General features: G+C 32.2%; 2 protein-coding genes across 2 annotated transcripts; both read right to left on the bottom strand.

Annotated features, from left to right (window-relative positions):
* Positions 1-10474: 10474 nt before the first annotated feature.
* LOC105968201 (aspartate--tRNA ligase 1, cytoplasmic) lies at positions 10475-13774 on the bottom strand. The gene is made up of 10 exons (XM_088818246.1): positions 13162-13774; positions 12722-12832; positions 12491-12604; positions 11983-12273; positions 11781-11891; positions 11644-11697; positions 11484-11563; positions 11278-11393; positions 11045-11165; positions 10475-10837 (listed from the first exon to the last, which is right to left on the bottom strand). Exons 1-10 carry the CDS (start codon positions 13675-13677, stop codon positions 10711-10713), a joined length of 1641 nt encoding a protein of 546 aa, XP_088674372.1. The 5' UTR covers positions 13678-13774; the 3' UTR covers positions 10475-10710.
* A 952-nt stretch (positions 13775-14726) lies between these two features.
* On the bottom strand, positions 14727-17636 carry LOC105968199 (uncharacterized). Its single transcript, XM_012992820.2, has 2 exons — positions 16233-17636; positions 14727-14999 (listed from the first exon to the last, which is right to left on the bottom strand). The coding sequence occupies exons 1-2, from the start codon at positions 17634-17636 to the stop codon at positions 14727-14729; spliced, it is 1677 nt and encodes a 558-aa protein (XP_012848274.2).
* Between the last annotated feature and the right edge of the window lie 7459 nt (positions 17637-25095).

Genomic DNA, 25095 nt, shown 5'->3' with positions numbered 1-25095 from the left:
CATGTAAAATGTATAATATCAAATGATTTATTCTGCAATATTTTTTATATATTAAACCAAGTTTATGAATTAAAATACAAAATTTCCGTAACGCCACCAATCATGCAATTATAATAAGGCAGATTTTAAATTGAATTTACTAAATTCAAATTAAATAAATACTATTAAAAGTAAATTAAAAAAATAAATCTATTTAGAATTTCCAATAAATTTGTATATTTAGAGCATTTTATAAATGGTATGATATAAATATATAATAAAATAATTAAATATCTTTTTGATTTAGGAAAATGGTGACATGTTTTTTGATGATTTATTTTCACCAATCAATTTGCCACATGGGATGAAATTGAATACATGTCACCAATTGAAATTGACAAATGTCAATCAATTAGGTGTGGAATTCAACTTTTATATATTATATAGATTCTCTAGAGAGACATCATCCTATCATTGAAATTAATCCCTCATCTCTCGAGACTGCCAGTATTTCATGAGGTGATTTGTTTGGTTTCACAAAGCAGACTCCTCTAAGCTCAAGTTTGTTTATGTGCAAAGCAAATCATTTGAACACTTCTCGATTCGTGAATCCGTTTCACACGGACTTTTGAGAGAAGAATTGTTTTAAATATTGCCCATTCCTACATACATGATTAAAAAGTTTTTGAAGTGTAGTTTCAAACATAAAAAAATTGTTTATAAAAAAGAAGGCCAGAGGTAGAAGTTATGCTCAAATTTCTAGGTTCACCCAACTGTGTTCGAGAAAATTGACAGCTATGTGTCTTCTGAAGCCAAAAGAGTCGTAATCACCGACCTAAAGTTTTGCATTTCTAAGTGTTTTTACTTGTTTAATTAGTTTATTTTACAATTTTAATCTTTTTGTTAGATTATAAGGTGGGAAAAATAGACTTTTGGTCCCTCAAGTTTATCTCGATTTCACATTTGGCCCCCCTAGTTCAAAAAAAAAACATACACTATTAGTAAATCAAAATTTAGCAACGGACAAACTCATCGCAAAATGACACAAATCGTTGCTAATCAAGATTTAGCGAGGAATAATGATCATAGCTAAGTCCATCAATAAAATCCATATCGCTATCCATATCTATTGTTTAGCAACAGAACAATCCATGACTACATTGGTCGCTATTTGAGCAACAGAACATTCCCTCCTGCAATCCGCTGCTATTTTAGCAACTGAAAAATTCATGGCTATATATGTCGCTAAATTTGAAATATGTTGCCAAATTCGTCACTATACGTAGAAAGGCAAACATCCATAACTAAATCCGTTGCAAAAATAGTGTTTGATTTTTTTTAAATATATATTTACATCACATATATTGATAGGATATATATTAAGATAATTTTAATTGGTTATCGATTATAATGGGCATCTTATCTCTTTATCTCGTTTACAGAATGAAATTGATCTCAATGTTCACTGATATACAATTGGCTCAACTTTGTATATAGTTCAAATGCATACACACATTTCATATATAATATTTTAAATAAAATATACACATGCATCCGATGCATGATTGATATGTGCAAATTAATTGCAATAAAAAAAATCAATATTTAAGAAAATGATATATAAGTGGAACGAACTAAAAACTTGAACTTCAATTATCTTCATCATGTACAAAAAGCCAACTATATTGGTGTTTAGTTTTTGGTTTTTTGTTCCTAACAAATTATAATATTTATGAAAAAAGAATATATATATATATATATATATATATATATATATATATATATATATATATATATATATATATATTTCTTGCCATGTTTTTCGTCAAATTCTCGTTACTGAAAGTTTATGGCAACGAAAATAAAAAATCTTTGTGCATACACTGTAATAGCCAACGAATCTATCTCGTCACCCAAAATATATCGTTGCAAATACGTTTATAATCGTGAACGAATTTGTTCTGTTGCCAATACATTTATTATAGACAACAAATTTATTTCGTCGCCAATGTATTTAGTATACGCAACGAATTTATTTCATTGCAAAAGATATGTATGCACAAAGAATTTATTTCGTTGCAAAAGATATGTAAATAGACAACAAAATCTACCAATATGGTCCGGTTTTGTATCGAAGGCCGACCCGACCCGCATCCGTCGACCCGACCTTCAGACCGCCGGCCAAGTTCGGAATCGGAACTACAGGGTTGAACTCAGAGCTGGCCCAATGGGCCCTGCTTGATAAATGTCAATTATATCGAGACATGACAATAGAAGAAGTTGAACTCTAATTAAGTTCAAGATAGAGACCGTTCGGGCAACAATACATTTGTGTAAATAGATTTAAAATAAATTTATAAAAACTAAGGCCTCGTTTGGTTGTCAAAATAAGATTAGCCAAGATAAGATTAAATAATCTAATGGAACCCAACTATATTATTAGAGCTTCGCTGATCCAATAAAAAAACATGCCTAAAAGATAAGATAAGCTGTGATAAAATAATATTTGCGGGTCGACCCGACAAGTTATGGGGAATACCAAACATCAAACAAAGTCCTATTATTTAGTTAATCATAACTAATCTCCCCAACCAAACGAGGCCTAAACAGACAAGCTAAATGATTAAAACAGTTATACGAATAGTATCAAATGAATTATACAAATAAATAATATGGTGTCATAACGAAAACTATATTTATCTTATGAATAGTGTCAAATGAATTATATAAATAAATAATATAGTGTCATAACGAAAACTATATTCATTTTATGTTCAAAAAATAAAATTTACAATAAAATTGAATTCTAAATATAACATTTATCATTAATTCTTTCTTATTAATAAATGTATATATAGTAAATATTAAAACATATAAGTAATTGACTTAATTAAATAGAAATAGAATTATATATAAATAGAACACGCATAGATATTAATTTTTTTTATTTTTTCATGTACTGATTGAATATTAATTTTCCTTATATCCTAGTCACAAAAAAAATTCTCATTCTAACATTTTTTTTAGAAAACTCCGTGAGATCAAAATAATTAATATTAACTTGTATTCTATGCTCGAATATTTTTTTAAGTACCATTAATAGTTAAATATATTTCAGTCGTTGAGTTCCTGAAATATTAAAAATAAATCAGAATAAAATGACATAAGAAAGCTATAAAAAATCTATTTTCATCCAATGAACACAATGAGTTCCGGGGATCATCAAAAAGATTTGTGAATTATGCAAATAGAAGATTGATTATGCAAAAAACAAATACAACGAGTTTGCACGCGTTTTTTTTTTACTTCAAAAAGTAACTTGAAAATGAAATTTTAAAAAAATTATATGCACATTGTTCACGTAGATTTAGTCGTAAAGAACGAATGCTAGGACAGTTAGAGTACAATTTTACCAGATGTGCATTCTCTTCTTATGTATTTATGTTCCAAGTTTAAGCTTCTCCATCGTTAAGTTTTACTGTGCCTCAAACTTTATGTTATTGTCACTATATGTTTGTAATCTTAGGATGCTTCAATTACCGGAAGACATTTAAGAAAAAAAATAAAGAAATTCAAAATGACAAAAATAAAAGGTTTTATTCAGAAAAAAAAAATCTAAGTAATTATATGTTTTGGAGAAAAAAATCAAAAAAATCAAAATTTCCCAAGTAAAGTTGACCGAAAATGTTAAAAAATATAGTGGAAAATGGCTCAAACAAACCCTTATATTTATAGGCTTAATACGGGTATTTTCGTCAGATTTTGAAAACAATATAACAGTAGGGGGTTTTGTATTTATGTGTAGTACAGGGGGTATATGATACAAAGTCCATAGTAGAGGGGTGTTTTTGTATTTAGCCCTATTTTTTATGTATGATTTTATTGTTGTTTTTGTATTTTTGTGATATGTATTACTTTTTTGTTTTGTATTTATTGTTATTATTTGCATTTAGATACTGCATATCATATTTTCATTTTGTTGTTTGTAGTTAGATGATGCTATTTTTTTTTGTTTTTCAAATTGTTGTTTGCATTTGGCGAATTCATAGGTAATTTGTTCTTTGTTATTCAATAATGTTAGTTTGCTATTTCTATTTCACGGAGTCATATGCGGCGGCTGCGGCGGTGGTGTTTTTTCACGGTCTGAGTTTTTACAATAAATATATATTTTTTCTTTTACAAATTAATTTTGTTTTAGTTAAATTTTGGAAGAGATAAATTTGGGAAATTTAATTTACTAGAGAAAATTTAAGAGATTTGATCTGATTTGATTAAAGGTATTTCCGCCACAAATTATATAATTAATTTATTAAAATTAGAAGATTTTGACTTAGATCTATTCGCATAAAATTATAATATAGAGGAACCTATAGCAAATTACCCCTATAAATTATCCAAATATAATTTATTCGAATTTTATTCGAATATTAAAAAATGTTCATAAGAAAAATAAATTTGATTGTATTTTTTGAAATTATTCAAATACACTAAAAATTTCTAGATTATTCAAATTCACTCAAAATTTCATAAACTATTCGAATACACTAAACACTTCATGAATTATTCAAATGTACGTAAATTAATAAATTTATTGACATAACTCTTTAAATCACAAATTTAAATAAAAAATACAAAATAGAAAAAAAAAAAAAAAAAAAAAAAAAAAAAAAAAAAAGACAATCAAAATATTACATTTTCCAAGAAAAAGAATTTAGTAAAGGGTAAATGGTAAATATGCACATGACAAGGGCACTTAATTATAAGAGGGACATCCAACTTTGTCTTCCAAATAAATGCACATCATTCAAACTTATTTGTAAATAAGGAAAACCCTTTTATATATATACCAAAATTACCCCAAATTTCTTGAAACATAATTCAGCTCCAATTTCATGTTTCACACTCCAATTTAACTCAATTTTACCAATTAACCAATTTTGACATTTATTCTAATGTTGAACCCAATTTCGACCCGCCACCGTCGAAGACCGCCGATCAGCCGCCATTGACCGCCGGTCTCCGGCGTTGACCTTTTTATTTTATTTTTATTTTTTGATTTTTTTTTCGGAAATTATTTTTCCGGCAGGTCAACCGTCTGTCTCCGGAGTTGATTTTTTTTTTCGAAAATTTGTTTTTTCTTTAAAACATATTTTTATTAATATTACTGTATTGGCTGCTAAATTATTGTCTCCAACAGTAATTTAACTGTCGGGGACAAAAATTGAACTGTTTGCTGTTTGAGATAGTAATATTACTGTTTGAGACAGTAATTTACTGTATTAATTAATTTTATCGTCTTGGGATGCAATTTTGCTGTCTTCGACCGTAATATTATTGTCTCCGACCATTATATTATTGTCTCATGCAATAATATTATTGTTTGGGACATTAATATTAGTAATATTACTATTCGGTAAACTAGTATTAGTAATATTACTATTCGGGAAAGTAATATTAGTAATATTACTTTTCGGGACAGTAATATTACTGTTTTGGCATTCAATATTATTATCTTGGGCAATAATTTTGTTGTTAACACACTAATTTAGACAGAAAAAGTCAACGCCGGAGACTGACGGTTGACTGGCCAGAAAAAAAATTCAGAAAAAAAAATGTTTAAAAAAAAAAAGGTCAACGCCGGAGTATGGCTGGAAAAAAAATCATAAAAAAATTATTTTCTGAAAAATTATAAAAATAGTGGTTAATATGGTATATTTGTTCAAATACGGGGTTTAGTGTAATTTTGAGAAAGTTAGAGTATAATGGATGAAATTGATAAAAATTGTATTAGAGAGGGTATTTTAGATAGACGACATGGGGTGAGTTTATTTACGAGAATGTTTTTGTCTGGACCTATGTGCATGCATTTAAATCCCTTGTCATGGGCCTATTTGCGATTCGCCCAAGTAAAATAGTATTTTTCTAGTTTTTAAAGGTAAAAGTAATGAAAGAATATATATATATATATATATATATATATATATATATATATATATATATATATGTGTGTGTGTGTGTGTGTGTGTGTGCGCGCGCGCGCATGTGTGTTTAAATGAGTGAGCACATGTTAAATAGGAAACAACCGAAACACATCTTATGTATAAAAGAAAGAAACGCTGGGGCAACCCTAAGAAACCATAATGTCATATTTGTAAATTTTTTTCAATTTTTATCAAATTTTTATCTCCTTAATATTATTTTAATTAAGAAACCCTAATGTCATATTTGTAATTTGTTTTCAATTTTTATCAAATTTTTATCTCCTTAATATTTTTTAAATATTATTTTTGAATTTTATCATATTTGTATCCCCTAAATATTATTTTAAATATTATTTTTTATTTTTGTCAGATTTTTGTCTCCTAAATATTATTTTTTATTTTTATCAAATTTTTATCTCTTAAATATTATTATAAATAATATTTTTTTAATTTTATCAAATTTAAAGAAAGAAACGCTTGGGCAACCAAACCCTAATGTCATATTTGTAATTTTTTTTCAATTTTTATCAAATTTTTATCTCCTTAATATTATTTTAAATATTATTTTTGAATTTTATCATATTTGTATCCCCTAAATATTATTTTAAATATTATTTTTTATTTTTATCAGATTTTTGTCTCCTAAATATTATTTTTTATTTTTATCAAATTTTTATCTCCTAAATATTATTATAAATAATATTTTTTAAATTTTATCAAATTTATATCTCCTAAGTCCTAACTATAATTTTAAATATAATTTTCAACTTTTAGCAGATTTTTATCTCCTAAATATTATTTTCGAATTTTATCAAATTTATATCTCCTAAATAATATTTTAAATATTTTTTTTTCGAGTTTTATCATGTTTTTATTAGTTTTTTATCTCCTAAATATTATTTTCGTTTTTTATCAGATTATTGTCACCTAAATATTATTTTCGATTTTTATCAAATTTTTATCTCCTAAATATTTTTTTAAATAATAATTTTGATTTTAATCATATTTTATCTCCTAAATATTATTCTAATTATTATTTTCATATTTTATCAATTTTTATCTCATTAACATTATTTGAAATATTATTTTCGATTTTTTATCAAATTTTTATCTCCTAACTATTATTTTAAATTTTATTTTTGATTTTTATCTCCTAAATATTATTTTTTGATTTTTTATCAAATTTTTATCTCCGAAATATTATTTTAAATATTATTATCGATTTTCATCAAATTCTCCTAGATATTATTTCTAATAATCTGATTTTCAATTTTTACACAAAAGGGTAAATAAATCTGATTTTCATCCCTAGCGGATTTTGTGACATCGTTTTACAGAATGTCTGCAACATTTGAATTTTATTTCTTCCCTACCTAAGGCTTCTTCTTTTGGTAACCCGACTTTAGATTTTGTTTCTTATCTTCTTCTTCATCCTATTGCATGTGTGGCAATTAGTTTACATCTTTTTCCATCATGGCTTATAGGTAATTTCATTTTGTTAAATTATGTGTTTCATTAATTTATACCAAAGTTTTCAAATTTTATGTATAACAATTATTTCATTTTATATGTTATTGGACATGTTATTGAAAGGGATGATTTGAGAAAATTAACCAAAAATGGGCGGAGCCACAAGCTATTGGAAGTCGACCTTCAAGACTTATTGTTTGTATGCGATATTTAATTTATTGTTTATATTTATTTTTGTTTCTTAATTTTCCAATTGTTAATTCCAGTGGCAAAACAACCTTAAAATGAGGCAGTGGAGAAGGGCTTAGTTCCGATGCAAGATGTATAGATGGCCTTTTACGATGGTATGTTGTCGATAGTTTAGTTTTGATTATGTTAACTTAGTTATTAAATCTAATTACTTTTAAGCTCAACATGGAAGACATAATTGATAATTTTTTTCCTGGTTCAAATTTTCAATCTACTGGTATTAGCTGATTCAATTCATTTGGAAAATTATTCAACAGTAAAGTTATGTCCTTTTTTTTTGTGTGTAGTATACTTAATAATGTTCCAGTATAATAGAATTTTGATCATACGATATATCAAACGTTTGTTTATATTCTTACAACATCAAAATAATGCAATTTGTTGTCCCGTGCATCGCACGGGTACAATTACTAGTATCAAAAATACAAATATCATTGAGACTATAGATCCTTTTTTTTATTAATATATAGATCAAAAACTAATTTAATTGCTTATTATTTATTTATAAAAAATAAATAAATATCAAATCTTGATATTTATATCAATGATTCAACATTTGTATTTTCTTTCCAACGCAGAAAATTATATATATATATATATATATATATATATATATATATATATATATATATATATATATATATATATATATACACGAATACTAATGTTGATATAAAATTTCAATTAACTCTATATTAAAATAAAAATAAGTAGAAACCAGCAAAATAAAAAAAATCCTACAGTTATTATATATAATCAGATGTAAATTATATATTATTAAAACATAGAAATTCAAATTATCATAACTATAAGTCTATTATTATTCCAAAAAAGGAATTCCCATGTTTATAGAATTTAGGTAAAATAATTATAAATCCATAAAATTAAGACAAAAAACAAGTAAAAATAAATTATTAAAAGCATACCAAAAGAGAAAAATGGAAAAGGAAAAAGAAAAATGAAAAATAAAAAAATGATGTGGCGTCTTTGGGTGGGGGAGAACAAATAAAGAAAGAATAAATAAGAAAATAAATATGGGAGGGGACTGGGGAGTGTAGGGGTGGCTGCATTGGATGTTGCAGGAGAAGTAGGTGGTAGGTAGGGCTGGCAATTGGGCCATGTGAGTCGATCTTGGGTCGGCTCAAGCTCACATACCATCGGGCCTCATTACTATAGACTCAAGCTCACATGTTATCGGACCTCATTAGAATAGGCTCAAGCTCGGCTCATGTATTTTTTTGGGTTTCGGGTTTATATCGGGCCCCATTACTATATAATTGTAATGAGTAAATTTTTTTTTATAAAAATAAGTGATGAACAAGATTTACCTCCATTGAAGCTAATAAAAAAAAAAACCTAAACGATCATTGAAAATTATTGGAAAAACTTGAAAATAAAACCGAAAGAAGTAAAAAAAGATTAGTAACTCTTATTATTGGAAACATTTTATATTCTCAAATCTCGGTGATATGTTGCATTTGATTCATATTTAACTTATTGCCATCGTCACTACTTAATTCCTTTTATTTTGATTTTTTTCTTCGCAAAATTAAATAATCTTATACGGTCATAACTTGTATGTTGAGTCATAGTATTAAAATAATAAATATATTATATATTTTATTATTAACCTAATCGGTCGGGTCTTATTCGGGTTGAGCCATAGTAGGCTCAAACTCGGCTCATAAATAAATCGGGTTTAGTAAAATGGCTCAAACTCGGCCCGACTCACTAAAAAGTAGGCTCGGCTCAAATATAATCGGGCCGAGCCATCGGGCTTCGGTTAGGCCCGGCTCAATTGCCGGTGCTAGTGGTAGGAGACAAAAAAGGAAATTCTGGGCCCACATATTACTACAGAGAATGAGAGAAATAAAAGGAAAAGCAGGGACCACGCGGCAAGAGAAAAAGAAAAAAGAGAGGGCCCACATATTACTACATAGAAGGAGAGAAATAAAAGGAAAAGCTGGGCCCACGTGGCAAGAGAAAAAAAAAGAGAGCAAAATAAGTTCAGAATTGTACGCGGGGTGAATAAAAAATAAAAGTAAAAAGAAACATCTGGCCCACGAAAATGGCCGAATGCAATCAAACACCTTAAAATTAAGGGTAAATTACAAACACCCCCCTGAGGTATGGTCAAATTACAAAAATCCCCCTCTTGTTTGGATAATTACATCTACCCCCCTCAACTATGATTTTTTCTTAGACCTCCACCTCTATGGTGCCAAATTCAACATAGTCATCTAGATTCCGTGAAATGTGATCTAGTTTGTACTTTTTTTGTGTAAAAAATACAGCTTCCGATGCACCACAAACTGATATATACAAGCTAAAAATCACATATTAATCATCTTGCTTCATAATGTAGAAGAATGGGATAAAACGGGTACAAAAGTGATAATATTCCATATAATCTCAAAGATTCCACTAAATTTGATGAGTTGAGGGGGTGGTTGTAATTATTCAAACAAGAGGGGTGTTTTTGTAATTTAACCATACCTCAGGGGGGTGTTTGTAATTTACCCTAAAATTAAATGAAAAAGAAATTAATGGCTGCATCTAATTGGTAGAAAAAAACGAAACGACGCCAGTTTACATGGAAAATGACAGAAAAAAAAAGGAAAAAGAAATTCTGGGAGAGTAAATTCAAGATCATCGACGCTTATATTTATGTAATATATATATATATATAATAATAATAATACTAATAATAATAATAACTATATTTACCCGGTAGCAGTTGAAATTTCAAGAATGTTTTGAGATCCTACACCTAGTAAAATACATTATGTGGTTTTAAACCGTAGATTTATATAAATAACTACTTACTAATCAAACACATACATAGTTTAAAAGCACATGTTTTATTTCACTGGGTGTAGGCTAGAGAGAGAGAGTGAGTGTAATAAGCATAAGTGCATAACTGTGGTTGTGGTTTCTAGGTTAGTGAGAAGCATAACAATGAAGTAAGTAGAGTATGATATAAACATAAACAAGAAAGCATATGGAAAATAAAAGCAGAAACAAACAAGAATCACGGAACAATTCTCTGTGGATCGCGAGGGAAAAGAGATGTTTTGCGGATATTGTTTAGCGCACAGAAGAGCATCACCACCCTCTCCAATCCCACTCCGAATCCGCCGTGTGGCGCAGTCCCGTACCTTCAAATACAAACCAGATACGCGCCCATCAGACACACAAATCTACTATGATTGCATTATACAAATCTAGACACTTGTGATTAATTACGGACACAGCCCGACACGGGTGTCGGAGGCATGTCCGTGACGAGTGTTCGAGAATGTTAAGAAATCTCAAGTCTTGAGAATAACAGTAGTTGTATAAAGAAAGGGCAAAAGAAAGTGCACCTGAAAGAATCAATATATGTAGAGATTGTCTTGCTCGTGACATCGATTCCACATGCTTGTGCTCGCTCCCTCAATAAATCGGCCACGTGCACACGCTGACCGCCCGATATAATTTCCTCCCCTAATAAACAAACAAAACAAAAATGTTTCATTATTATTTAAAATAATATTTCATATATACTGATGTGAAAATAATCAATGCACGGCGATAAGTTGTATAGTTAGTTAGTTACCTCGGATAAAAACATCAAATGAATTGCTGTACTCCGTACCATCATGACTAGGCATCGTATAGAATGGTCGAACAGACAGAGGGTAGCGGTAAAGGATATAGAACTCCGTGTCGTACCTACGAATTTGGAAGTATCTCGATACGATCAGTTTACATCCGACATATCTACTTAATCGGAGCAAATAAAATTAAACTCAGCATACATACTTTTCAAGTACAAGTTGGCCAAGCTTTCTCTCTGTTTCCGTGCTGAGATCTCCAAGGGGATCAACTTCGACGCCGGCTTCCTGCAAAACATACGAGCCTTTCAAGAAATATTTCCTTAACAAAAAGAACATATGAATGCTCGTTTTTTTCCCTTTTTTACCTTCAGTATTTGAATCCCCTCTTCAAAGGAAAGACGCAAGGTCTTACGCAAGTACTGCATAATCAAAGACGACAACGATGAGTAATCGACCAAAAGAATCGTTATTACAACATATAACAATTATCGAGTCAACAAACCTTAAGAGGCTTAAAGGGGTATTGCCTATTGATGACTTCAAGCAACTCCGAACATTCCTCATTCAAAAAGTCGAACATCGTCACAAATAAGCGGTCAACAATGTCCATCACCTGCATCACGAATAAGCCGAGATAAATATGACTTACGAAACAAAAATTCGAGACTAGTCAATAATTTCTAATAAACAAATAATAAAAATACCTCAGAGTAATGCTCGTCAATCTCCATTTCGACATCGAGACCAGTAAATTCGCACAAGTGTCGATGCGTGAAAGAGTCTTCGGCTCTAAACACGGGACCAATCTCAAAGACACGGTCAAAATCGCCGCAGATGGATAGTTGCTTATGAAGTTGAGGTGATTGTGCCAGGCATGCAGGCGTCCCTTTATAATCTAATCTAAATACGGCCGAACCGCCTTCACTAGAACCTGCTAATGTTTTCGGGGTGTGGATCCCGAAAAAATCTTCCGACTCCAAAAATTGGCAAAAGATCTGCACAAACATATACAGTTAAACCTCTATAAATTAATACAGTCGGCACTAGGAAAATTCTATTACTTTAGCGAATTATTAAATTATCCAATTAATAATTTAACACGTTTTCATCAGAGAAACTATTATTCAATCGAGGTTCTACTGTATAAGGATTTTTTTAAAAAACTTAAACTAATAAAAAATGACGGCGAGCTCGAAAATGAACTCGACTTACTTTCTGAATTTGATACTGAAGGCGGAAAATTCCGAGATTAGTGGGAGTGCGGATGTCAAGAAATCTGTAGTTCAAACGAGTATCCTGATTCACACGAACGAGCTGCTCACCTGCCTGTATTCATCATTAATTAAGGACTCGATCGTCAGTACAAACTACAAAGTTTTCTATTAAAATATAGAAAAAAAAAGACTTTATTTCGTCGGTAGATCGATAAAACGAAGAATAAACCTGTAAAGCTTTTTCTATGTCGACATCGCTTCTAGCTGCATCGTCGAAGTTAAACGGCAGTGTGGGAGCAGCCCTGTCCACACAATAAAGTTTCCTCACTTGAATTTCCACCTATATATAAGAATTAACATATTATATTATACGGCCGAAATTAACCATTCATATTATGAATGATATACAGTTAAACCTCTATAAATTAATAGAGGCAGGACCAACAAAATTCTATTAATTTAGCGAAATATTAATTTATCGAACTAATAACTTAATATGTTTTTACCAAGTCGGGACCAGAAGAAAGTATTATTTACGCGAAGTTATTAATTTATCGAGATTCTACTGTAACTCAAAATCGTTGAAGAATTATATAATGAGATAGTAAAATTGTTACTCAAAGAAAACATTAGAAAATAATGTTATGAAGCATAGAGACACAAACAAACCTGCTGAGTGGCACCGGTAATTGGTTGAGCCGGCAGGGAGACGAGCCCTTCGATCTCGATAATACTCTCTCTGGTCAAGCTAGTGGCGAACTTCACCATCTGCGAGCTGACCAAATCTTGGGACACTGTCAAGATGCATTGAACCGTGCAGCCTCGTCTCCTAACAACGAGGAACGCCATCTTCTTCCCCACGGCCCTGATCGCCTGCGCGCGGCCACGTACTACCACCATGTTGCCCTTCAACCCGTCATTCAAATCTTGTACAAGCGTCCTCTTCTTCTTCCCGGAGATTGGTTTTGATGATGCCAACTCTTTCAACGTGATATCGCCGTAATTCGTCCTCAAGGGGTCCTCGTCGCCTTCGAGGGCAACGGCCGAAACGGCGGCTGCAGCAGATGCTGCGGCGGCTTTTTGACGTTCGAGGAGGCGCGCATGCTTCGCGGTCTCTTTCTTGGATAGCTTCTTCTCGGAGCTCTCATCGACGGTGGGATTCTGGGATGGTTCCTCCGACGACATATTTTGAGGGTTGTGTGATATGGTAATTTGGCGAACAGTTTCTAAGTTACGTAAGGAATCTTATTAACAAAATTTTATTACTAACAGAGCAAGAAACCCAAAAACCCTTGAGAAACACTAAGACCATCTTTGATCTTACGAAGACATATTTTTTGGACTGGGCCAAGGCTGTGGGCCTGGGGCGAGGGATTTCCCATCAATAAAGATTTTTTGGAAATCTGCCAAATCTGCGGGGAATACAGATTTTGAAATCTGCTAACTTTTTGTTCAAGGCAATATGTATCTTTTTGTTCAATATGTCGATTAGTGTATTTGAAATTCATAATCTATCTATATATATTATATAAAAAGAGGATCTATGCCCTCAATGATTGACATGTGGCAAATGATGATGTCATTTATCAAAATTGCTTCGTTGGTGTTCAATTGATGAGGTGGATTCTTCAATTGGTTAGTTGTCAATTTTATTTTGGTATGTATTTAAGTTATTTCATATTTAACATTTATATACTCATTTAAACAATTACTACATGTATATATATTATTTCCAAACTTAATATTTTATAAATTCGAAATAAAAAAATCTTATTTATATTTTCAGTATTTCAAAATACATTTATTGAAAAAATTCATGATACTCAATTTTTTTATGAATATTCAAATAATTTTCAGAAAAAAATATTTTTTTAATATTAAAATAAAGCAATAAAAAAAAGTCAACGGCGGTTGACCGGCGGTCAACGGCGGCGACGGACGAAATTGTCCATAAAATTGTGTTTTGGGTTAAAATTGAATAATTTGTGACATTTGGGGTCAAATTGAGGTTATATTATATTAAATGATGAAATTGAAGCATATTAAAATGTGAGGAGCTATTTTAGTTTTTTACAAGGGATTATTAGCAAGACCGCCCTCATCTAGGAAATGTAGTTAAGGAAACCCCCCCTCCCAAAAATAATTAGAGAAAACCCCCTTAGTTAGTATTCCACCAAATGTTATTTTTATAATTCCAAATCTACCCTTAATTGTCAATGTATTATTTTAAAACCCTAATTCCACGACGAGCAAATCCTCTCCCAATTCCACGACGAGCAAATCCTCTCCCTATTCCACGACGAGCAACAACAGAAGCAGCGGCGGCGGAACAACCGCGCCGGCGAGGCGGATTTGGTTTGCGACGCCGCGGAGTCGTGCTGCGGCAGCAACTTCGACGAAATCGACCGGCGGGGGCTAGCATTGGCGGAGAGCGCTGCATCGGACGGGGCAAACATCGCCGGAGACGGATGCATTGCGGCGGCGGCGAGCAGCAGGATGTGCTGGAGCTGCGGGAAAAAGAAATCATGCGTGTTGCTTTTGGGATTAAATTAAATTAAATTAAATTAGTTTTCTTAATTGGTGGAGCTGAACATGCTCAAAATCTGACGGCTTCGGCCATGGCAGGAGCTCTGGGTGGTGTGGGGATGATGGGGAGGCTGATTTTGAGTTTTTTTGTGGATCGGACGGAGGATGCGTGTAGAGAATTTCGCACAGGCTGGAAACTTAATCGACTATGTACATGTTCATAGTCGATTAAGCTAATCGACTATGTTCTGGTTGTCGATTAAGGTTGATCGACTCCAGTTTTTTTTTATTTTTTTTGGATTTCTTGTTTATTGATTTCAATTGTATAAATCATTTATAACGTTTGTATATTTTTCGTTTTTTGTAAAATATAGTTGATTTTGCATTTTTTCGCAGTTGTAATTTGTTATGTTTAGTAGCAGATTCTTAATCGACTATGATTCATCATAGTCGATTAATATACCTGATATAGAAAAAAAATTAAAAAAACAAAAAAAAATTAAAAAATTAAAGAATTTCCTTAATCGACTATGAATTCATAGTCGATTAAGGAAACTGATACAGAAAAGACGGAAAAAAAAAAACGGAAAAAAAAATGCTGAGCGCGTGACCCAGTGATGACGTGGCGGGCGAGGGCAAAGCTGGAAAACATAATGGCTGAAAATGGGTATGGGCTTTTCTCAAATGGTCAAAAATATTTTGGGTCTATCCCTATTAAAAAAAGTAATGGGGGGTTATGTCAAAGAGCCCCTTTTTACAAACCGTTGGATCATGTGGTCACTTTTTTATAAAAAAGTTTTTTGTCTAGACCATTTTATGAACAAGTACCCGTTTTTTGGGCTTATTCAGTTATTTGTAAAGTGCCCAAATCTTAATGTATAAAATTTTAATTATTTCAAGAGACGGTACATTGATTTCGATTCCACAGCATTTCCCCTTCCCCTTCAATGTACAGTCTTATAATATTCATCAAACAATAATTCCTTTAGAAAAAAAACATAGGTTTAAATAACCCAAAGTTAATGTACAAAGTCTTAAAATTAAAACTAAAAAAAAAAAAAAAAAAAAAAAATACTAGGATCAAAGATTCACAAAGATTGTCTCCATTTCAATACGATACGAGTAATAATGTCTTCCCCTTGTCGTCGTCGATAGTGTGGCCATTGTGACAGAGTTATCGGACGCCATTCGTTTTTATTCTTGTCATGAATCACCAATCTCAATTCCTCCAAATCTCGAAACCACAACTGTGATAACTGATTTTTCCTTCTAAATTCTCTCCGCATTAAAAGAATATTCCACAGACACTTGATGTGATCCATCTTCCATCCGCTTCCACAGAAGAAAGAGTCATCGATAAATCTCGGACGACAAACACAAAACAAAGCATTCATAAGAGATGAAATCGAAGATAAATCAAAACGCAAACCCAAACTATCCACCACAACTGGTTTAATATTCTTGTCTTGTACCATAATGTTTTCTCGAATGGGAGAACACTGATCAATGTTGAGAGAAATTATGGATTGGCTTAACGACTTGAGCAGTTCGTTTAGATTGACGAACCACAAAGAAGAAAAAACATCGATAGAATGCAGGTGTATAGTTGAATGCCACTCACTGGAAGAAGAAGTTGTTGCAAAAGAGATGGACGGTATAAAGTCTCCAAAATAGTCAAAACTGTTTATCTTCGGGGCATCAATAAATAGCTTGATTTCTTCGAATCCACAGCAATCAAAAATAATTAAGATCTCGAGGATTGGGAACTTACACGTCGACAAGTGGTCCAACGGCGAAACGACATCCGTCAGAGATAAACGGGTGAGATTACGAAAGTCCGCCCCCATGAGGAACGGAATATATCGGCCACGAAAATCAATTACTTGAAGAGAAGGGGTATGGATTTTGATTCTACAATAATCCACAAAGGGGACATTATCATTCACAAAAGTGAACTTCTTTAGGTTTTGTAGACTCATCGCATCAATTGTTGTTAGCGTTCGACAGTTTCTGACAGCTAAAGTTTCAATCATAGGAGAAGACAATATTATCTTCTCGAAAATATCATCCTTAATCGAGACTCGTTGAAGATCAAGTGATTTTAGATTCTTCAAGAGAAGTATCCTTCGAATAGTGGTTTGGTCCACTATGAATCTATCCAAGTCCAAATATTTGAGTGATTCGGCTTCAAAGACTACAGACGGCAGATGATTATTTTTATAGTCTTCCGTACTATTCCGAAGACGAAGCTCTTTCAAACCCATACTTGTTACTAATGTGATCCATTGCTCAAGAGCGGGCATCGATTCTTCGTCGTCGTCACCGCCTATAGATACACGAAGGCTGAATTCCTCTATGCACAGCCTTTGATCCAAGTATCGCTGTAAAGTGTTGTCCACGGTGGTTATAAAGTCTTGTTTGTTTCCTTCGAAGGCCTGGATCGAAAAATCGAGATTAGGGCGAGTGCACCAAATACTGCGCCATGATTTCGAAAGTACGGAGGTTCGAACAGCTTCTTTTTGGGAGAGGAAATAAAGTATCTTCTGCAGGATGTGTTCTGGCAATATGGATATCCTGCACGTGGAATTGAAACCGTCTTTTCCTTTTGGCCTTTTCATGTTATAAGCTGCTCCACGTATTTTTCAGCCTCCGGTTAATTAATTTGTCACAGAGAACCCTAGGGTTTATATGAATATAAGACGAAGACTCTAATTATATGAAGTGGAATATAGGAATTACAATATGGGTACAACTCTAATTACGTACCTATTGCATTCTTTCTTTGCGTGCAGACCTCTCATTGAAATATAATTGAAATATATATACATATATATATATATATATATATATATATATATATATATATATATATATATATATATATATATATATATATATATATATATATATATATATATATATATATATATATATGCAAATAGGCCCATGACAAGGGCACTTAATTCAAAAAGGGACATCTAACTTTTTTGTCTTGCAAATATTTCCACTCATTCAAACTTATTTGCAAATAAGGAAAATCCTTTTATATATACCAAAATTATCCCCAATTCATTGAAACCATATTTAACTCCAATTTCATGATTTACATCCCAATTTAGCTCAATTTCATCAATTAACCAATTTTTACATTAATTTTAATTTAACCCCAATTTTGACCCGCCACCACTGGGGACCGCCGGTCAGCCGCCGTTGACCGCCGGAGACCGATAAGACCACCGGTCTCCGGCGTTGAATTTAACTGTTAATTGACTTTTTTTTTCTTAAATTTTTTTTTAATTAATATTATTGTCTTGGCTGCTAAATTACTGTCTCCAGCAGTTATTTAACTGTCGCAGACAATAATTTATCTGTTAAGTGGTTTTTTTTTTCCTTAAAAAAATATTTTAATTAATATTCCTGTCTTGGCTGCTAAATTACCGTCTCCAACAATTAGGGTTGTGCATGCGTCGGTTTTAACCACCAACCAACCCATTTTTGACCCATAATTTATGATGGATAATCAACTAGGGGTGTAAACGAGCCGAGCTCGAGCCGAGCTCGCCTATTTTGGCTGGCTCGAGCTCGAGCTCGAGTTTATTTTGTTGAGCTCGAGCTCGAGCTCGAGCTCGCGAGCTCCTCTTTTTTTGGCTCGAGCTCGAGCTCGTGTCAGTTGTGTCGAGCTCGAGCTCGAGCTCGAGCCCATTGTCTTTTTTTTTTTTTTTTTTTTTAAATATTTATTTAATTATTATTTTATTATTAAAAATTATTTAAAAAAATAAAAAATAAAAACTAAATTGTAATTATATATATTTTTAATATTTGTATTTATTTCTATAATATTTTACATTATTATACATTATTTAAATAAAAATAACATATAAAAAATAAAAAAAATAATAATAAATCCGGCTCGCGAGCCGGCTCGCGAGCTCATGAACAACTGAAAACCGGCTCGAGCTCGGCTCATCAGAAAGCTCGAGCTCGCGAGCTCGAGCTCGAGCTCGAAAATCTCGAGTTCGAGTTCGAGCTTTTTACGAGCCGGCTCTTCGAGCTCACGAGTCGGCTCGGCTCGTTTACACCCCTATAATCAACCATCAACCGACCCATTTAAGTTGGGTCGATAATGTCAACCAACCCATGTATAGTTAGGTCGATAATGGTTTCTAATATGCTAAAATGTTGGTTAGTCGGGTAATATCGGCCAACCAACTTTCTTTATTAATTTACTATTTATTAATTTTAATTAAATTATTTAATAGTTTTAATTTCAAATTTCTATTTTATATCACGTTTATTAAATTGTCTATATTGACAAAATCCTAAAAACAATAAATCTAACCTAATTATCTAATTTGAACTATTTTAATTTTAGGAGAAAATGCACTTCGGCCCCTAGAAATTTTTAGTTTTTGCACTTCCCCCCCTACAAATTCAAGAAAGAGACTTTGCCCCTTCCAAATTTTGTTATAGTTGCACTTTGCCCCAAATGGGACTTTCCGGCATATTTTTCACCGATTTTTTCGTATCTCCTTCAACTTGAAAAGATTTTTTGTCCTTTCACCAACCCCACCCAAATATTATAGCCGCCACTGGTACCGACACAATTACGGCCAATTTCTCATACCTGAATATCTCTCTCAGAAGCAACGACTCAACTCTGTCGGCCCCGCTGTCAATATGATGCCGCCCACCGCCATGTGGATTATGACGCCAGCGACGCCAACCACTGTCTTTTTCGGCAGCACATTCCAAATGATCCTTATGACCACAGCCGATGACGACGACAACACCCCCTCATCCTCCGGCCCATCTGAGGCAGCCCAAATGTTCCCATTCGCCAAGCCCCACGATGGCGATGGCAGAGGAAACACGGTGCAGGCGCCGCTGCATTTTATGCCGAGGCTCAATTACTCCGGCAACCTTGATTTCCAAGGCGAAAGATCCAGCCCATTGCAGCTTTGATCGATATTGATGCAGCAGCAAACGAAGAACCCATTTGATCAGCATCTGGGTTTTCAAAGACATTAATATTTGGGTGAGATTGGTGAAAGGCCGAAAATGCCCTTAAAGTTGATAGAGATATGAAAAAACCGGTGAAAAATACGCTGGAAAGTCACACTTGGGGCAAAGTGCAACTATAATAAAATTTGGAAGGGGGAGAGTCTCACTTTTTAATTTGTAGGGGGGAAAATGCGAAAACTAAAACTTTATAGGGGACGAAGTGCATTTTGTCTTTAATTTTAAGACAAATAGCCTAAATATTTGGACGATGATTATTTGTTGAACTATTTATGTTTAATTGCAATATATATGCTCGTAATGTTTTGAATCTTTTATTTGAATATTGTTGAACTAGTCATATTTAATTTATAAAATATATGGCGCTGTAACAACTAATACAATATTAAAAAAAATTAAAAAAATATTTAGATGGATGACCCGTCAACCAAACCATCAACCGACCCACTAAATTGGTTTTCAACCATCACCCAACCATGTAAATTGGGTCGATAACGGTTTCTAATATTTACCAAAGTTGGTTTGATGGGTTGGGTTGGTTTTTAACCAAACCAACCAACGCACAGCCCTACCAGCAGTTATTTAACTGTCGGATTCAGTAATTTAACTGTTAATTGACTATTTTTTTTTTCAATTTTTTTTTTCTTAAAAAAAATTATTTTAATTAATATTACTGTCTTGGCTGCTAAATTACTGTCTCCAACAGTAATTTAACCGTCTGAGTCAGTAATATTACTCTATTAATTAATTTTATCGTCTTGGTCTGCATTTTTGCTGTCTTCGACTGTAATATTACTTTCTCCGACCGTAATATTCCTGTCTCGTGCAATAATATTACTGTTTGGGATAGTAATATTAATAATATTACTTTTCGGGAAAGTAATATCCATAATATTACTGTCTGAGACAGTAATATTAATTAAAATAATTTTTTTTAAGAAAAAAATAAAATTTCAAAAAAAAAAGTCAACGCCGGAGACCGGCCGGAAAAAAATTTCAGAAAATAAAAGTTTTCAAAAAAAAAAAGAAAGAAAGTCATCGCCGGAGACCGCCGGCCTCCGGCGGTCAATGCCGAAATGTGGCCGGAAAAACAAATTCTGAAAAAAAAATTCCGAAAAAAAAAAAATTCAAAAAATTATTAAAATGGGGGTTGATGTGATATATTTGTTTAAATCTGTGGTCAATGTGTAATATTAAGGAAGTTAGAGCATAATGGATGGAATTGATAAGAATTATATTTTTGAGGGTATTTTAGACTAAAGACATTGGGATGGGTTTATTTGAAAGACTGTTTTTTTTTTTGTGGACCAATGTGCATTTAAGTCCATTGTCATGTCCCTTTTTGCCGTTTGCCATATATATATATATATATATATATATATATATATATATATATATATATATATATATATATTTATATATATGAAAATTAGCAAGACCCTCTTGAAAATTTATTTGAGGTAGAACCAATGTTGTCAGAACCGAACTGGCTATGGAACCGGACAACCATTTGGGTCATGTTTTATAGGGTTGAACCGATTCAATCGGGTTTTTGATTTTTTTTAATATGTCATTATTTTATTTATTTTAATGTTTTAAAAATACTATTTTCTTTATATTTTTAATATTTCACCTATTATTTTCACTTTTACCTATTTCACCCCACCTTTTACTATATTTCTTTTGCTTATACTCTATATTTTCCGATTATTTATTCTTCAAAACCGGCAATGGGCTACCCCTATGCGATCACCCACGACCATATTTGACAATCCTTCGACCACTCATGGCTAAATCCAGCCACCCACCACTAAGTCCGTGAATGTTCACTCAATTCTGGCAACAAATAACCACATGTGCAACTCCGGAAATATGTTTTGCCAAAAATGGACTTTAAAGTCACCGATGCAATAAATTAGTAAGTCCGTGTATGATCAAAATCTCAACCCTAATCTCCAAATCATATGCATTTCTTATTCAACACAATTCTTCGAGAAAATTACTGGTGGCGGAGAGGCAACCCAAATTGGATTCGCAAGCCCTCGCAATCTTTTTGGATGGTGAAGAGAACCAAGAATTTTGGAATTGCTGGGAAATATTGTAAGTGTTCCTCGTCTTGCCCAGACTCTCAATCTTCTCCGATGGCCAAGAGACTGGTTCGGATTGGTGGAGGATAGATGGCCAACAATTGACCGTTATTTCTTGACGGTCAAACATACGGAGGGACTCAATGAGTCAATGTGTTCAAAATGTGACAACATTAGTGTGTATTTTGTTGACGACGGTAAATGGGGGACCAAGTTAAAGTGAAAACGTGCAAATTTGGGGACCAAAAACTGTAATTATATCAATCTTATATATAAAAGAAAGATATTTTAAACTAAAATCTAAACCTAAACCTAAACCTAGGGGTAATTTTGTCAATTAATAAATATCTAATTTAAAACTATAATAATTGTCCGGTTCATATTTAAAATATTTGTATGAATATTTTCCTATTCTCTTGGGCAGTGGTATAATTTCACTCTAACTAATTCCCACTTTTATAACCCTATGACCCCATGACCATAGAGTGATAATATCCCACCTTTATAACTATATGCCATGACACGTATTGAAGATTATAGAATGAGAATCTCCCACCATTATAACCCTACGATCCCAAGACCATAGAGTGAGATTTTCCCATCTATATCTTCAACACGATAAAGAGACATATGCATGATATGAAAAATCGTCGGGAATCCCTTTGGAAGAATCAATCTAAGTTCCCGATAAATAACCTCATACTTTACGAATCCGTCTATCTACGTGGAATCAAACCACCCCTAGGCCTTACGGCACCTACTCGTCGTACATCGGTTATTTACCGTAAGCTCGAAAGACTTTCCAACATATTTTTACCTTTTTAAAAATCATGACACTAATGCACCCACACATGCACCCATCTACTTACCCTTTTCTCATCCTCACACCCAATGATCAACACATAAACAAGCAAGATCACATAGCAAAAACACAAATAAAGTTCCACATAGTCATTTAGGCATAAAAATATAATCCATAATCAAATACAAGCAATAACCGAAATCTTAACATGCAAAGACAATCTATAATCAAAAGTTCATTAAATCTAACATTTTACAAGAATAAAGTTCAAGACTTTCATCTTTACATTTTATTCAAGTAATTTCACTAGATCTACACATGCAAGAGTATTTTAAATCAAGTTAGCACAAATTCTTAGTTCTTTCATCATTTTCATAGAAAACACTAGATCTTAACATGCAAGACTTTAGATCAACCATCAATCACTAGATCTTAACATGCAAGACCTTAGATCAACAATGAATCACTAGATCTTAACATGCAATACCTTAAACCAACAATCAACACAAGGTCAACACATGCAAGATACCAAGTAAACCAAATAAGCAATTTTAAGCAACTTTACCTCAAAAATTCGAAAGTTCCATAGTTAAGCCAAAAAATTCAATATCTTTTCACAAATCAACAATCAAACACTAGATTAACACATGCAACCTACTAATTAAGCCAAATAAGCAACTTATGCAATTTTTCCCCAAATTTCGAAAAACTCATAGTTAAGCCAAAAATTCAATTTCTTTTCACAAATCAACAATCAAACACTAGATTAACACATGCAACCTACTAATTAAGCCAAATAAGTAACTTAAGCAATTTTTCCCCAAATTTTTGAAAGAACATAAAAATTCAAGAACAAAATTATCTTTTCAAAATACTAACATGCAATCATCATCTGAGCCATATAATCACATAATATGCAAGAATAAACAAATAAATCAATGAAAACCGAAAATACTAGTGGTGTTGCATGTTTGAGCATGAATTCAAGAATTCCCACCTCTATTCTTTAGGGGAAGGATTTGTTAGCTCTTTTCTCTCTAATACAAGAAGAGATCAAGAGTTAGATTATATATTAAGAAAAGAAGAAGAAGAGCAAGAAGGACTTTGATGAAGAAGAGCTTAGCTCTTTTCGAAAAAAAAAAGAAAGAACAAAGAAGAGGAAGAAGGGCATAATATTTCAAAATATTTCCTAAGCACATAATTCACGTAATCACATAATTCACATAATCACATAACTCACATAATCATATATTTCACATAATCACATATTTTACATAATTACTAATCATGCAAGAATTATTCTAAACCCTAATTTCATAAATTTACACATAGAGGTCGTAAAATAAAATAATAATATTTTACCGAAAATGCAGGGTGTTACAGGGAGGGGAGCGCATAGAGACTTTTAGCAAAATTGCAAATTGCGCGCATCCAGCTGTAAAGAATATTTCTGAGGGACCTCCAACTAATTTTCCCTTTGTTTTATGATAATTACATAAAATTTGACTAGATGTTCTAATTTACTCATTATTCCAATGAACAGATAAGAACACGCTAATAATTTCTCAATATTAACAATATATGAATTAACTATGACAACTCATGCAATCCAAATTTATAAGCGCGAATGACAAAAAGGTCCATCACATGGGACTTAAATGTATTTTGGTCCACAAAAAAAACAGTCTTTTAATTAAACCCATCCCCATGTCTTTAGTCTAAAATACCCTCCATAATATAATTCTTATCAAATACATCCATTATGCTCTAACTTCCTTAAAATTACACATTGACCCCGGATTTAAACAAATATATCACATTAACCCCCAAAATATTTTTTTTTTCAGAAATTATTTTTTTTCTGAATTTTTTTTCCGGCCAGATTCCGGCGTTGACTTTTTTTTTTTTTTTTGATGAAATTTTTTTTCCTGAATTTTTTTTCCAGCCGGTCTCCAGCGTTGACTTTTTTTTTTTTTTTAATTTTCTTTTTCTCAGAAAAATATATTTTAATTAATATTACTGTCTTGGCTTCTAAATTACTGTCTCAGACAGTATATTACTGTTTGGGACAGTAATATTATGAATATTATTTTCCCGAACAGTAATATTATTAATATTATTGTCTAAGACAGTTAAATTACTGTTGGAGACAGTAATTTAGCAGCCAAG

Source organism: Erythranthe guttata, chromosome 5, assembly GCF_056151865.1.
Source record: "Erythranthe guttata isolate IM_541 chromosome 5, IM_541, whole genome shotgun sequence".
NCBI classification, from domain to species: Eukaryota; Viridiplantae; Streptophyta; class Magnoliopsida; order Lamiales; family Phrymaceae; genus Erythranthe; species Erythranthe guttata.
This window is presented reverse-complemented; position numbering and strand designations above follow the sequence as displayed.

Excerpts from the sequence above, each read along its gene's own strand:
- LOC105968201 (XM_088818246.1), bottom strand. The coding sequence starts at position 13,677 with ATGTCGTCGGAGGAACCATCCCAGAATCCCACCGTCGATGAGAGCTCC. Across the intron at positions 12,605-12,721 it reads ACATAGAAAAAGCTTTACAG|GCAGGTGAGCAGCTCGTTCG; the intron begins GTTTATTCTTCG and ends TGATGAATACAG. Across the intron at positions 12,274-12,490 it reads TTCAGTATCAAATTCAGAAA|ATCTTTTGCCAATTTTTGGA; the intron begins GTAAGTCGAGTT and ends ATGTTTGTGCAG.
- LOC105968199 (XM_012992820.2), bottom strand. The coding sequence starts at position 17,636 with ATGAAAAGGCCAAAAGGAAAAGACGGTTTCAATTCCACGTGCAGGATA. Across the intron at positions 15,000-16,232 it reads ATTTGGAGGAATTGAGATTG|CTCCAGCACATCCTGCTGCT; the intron begins GTGATTCATGAC and ends TTTTTCCCGCAG.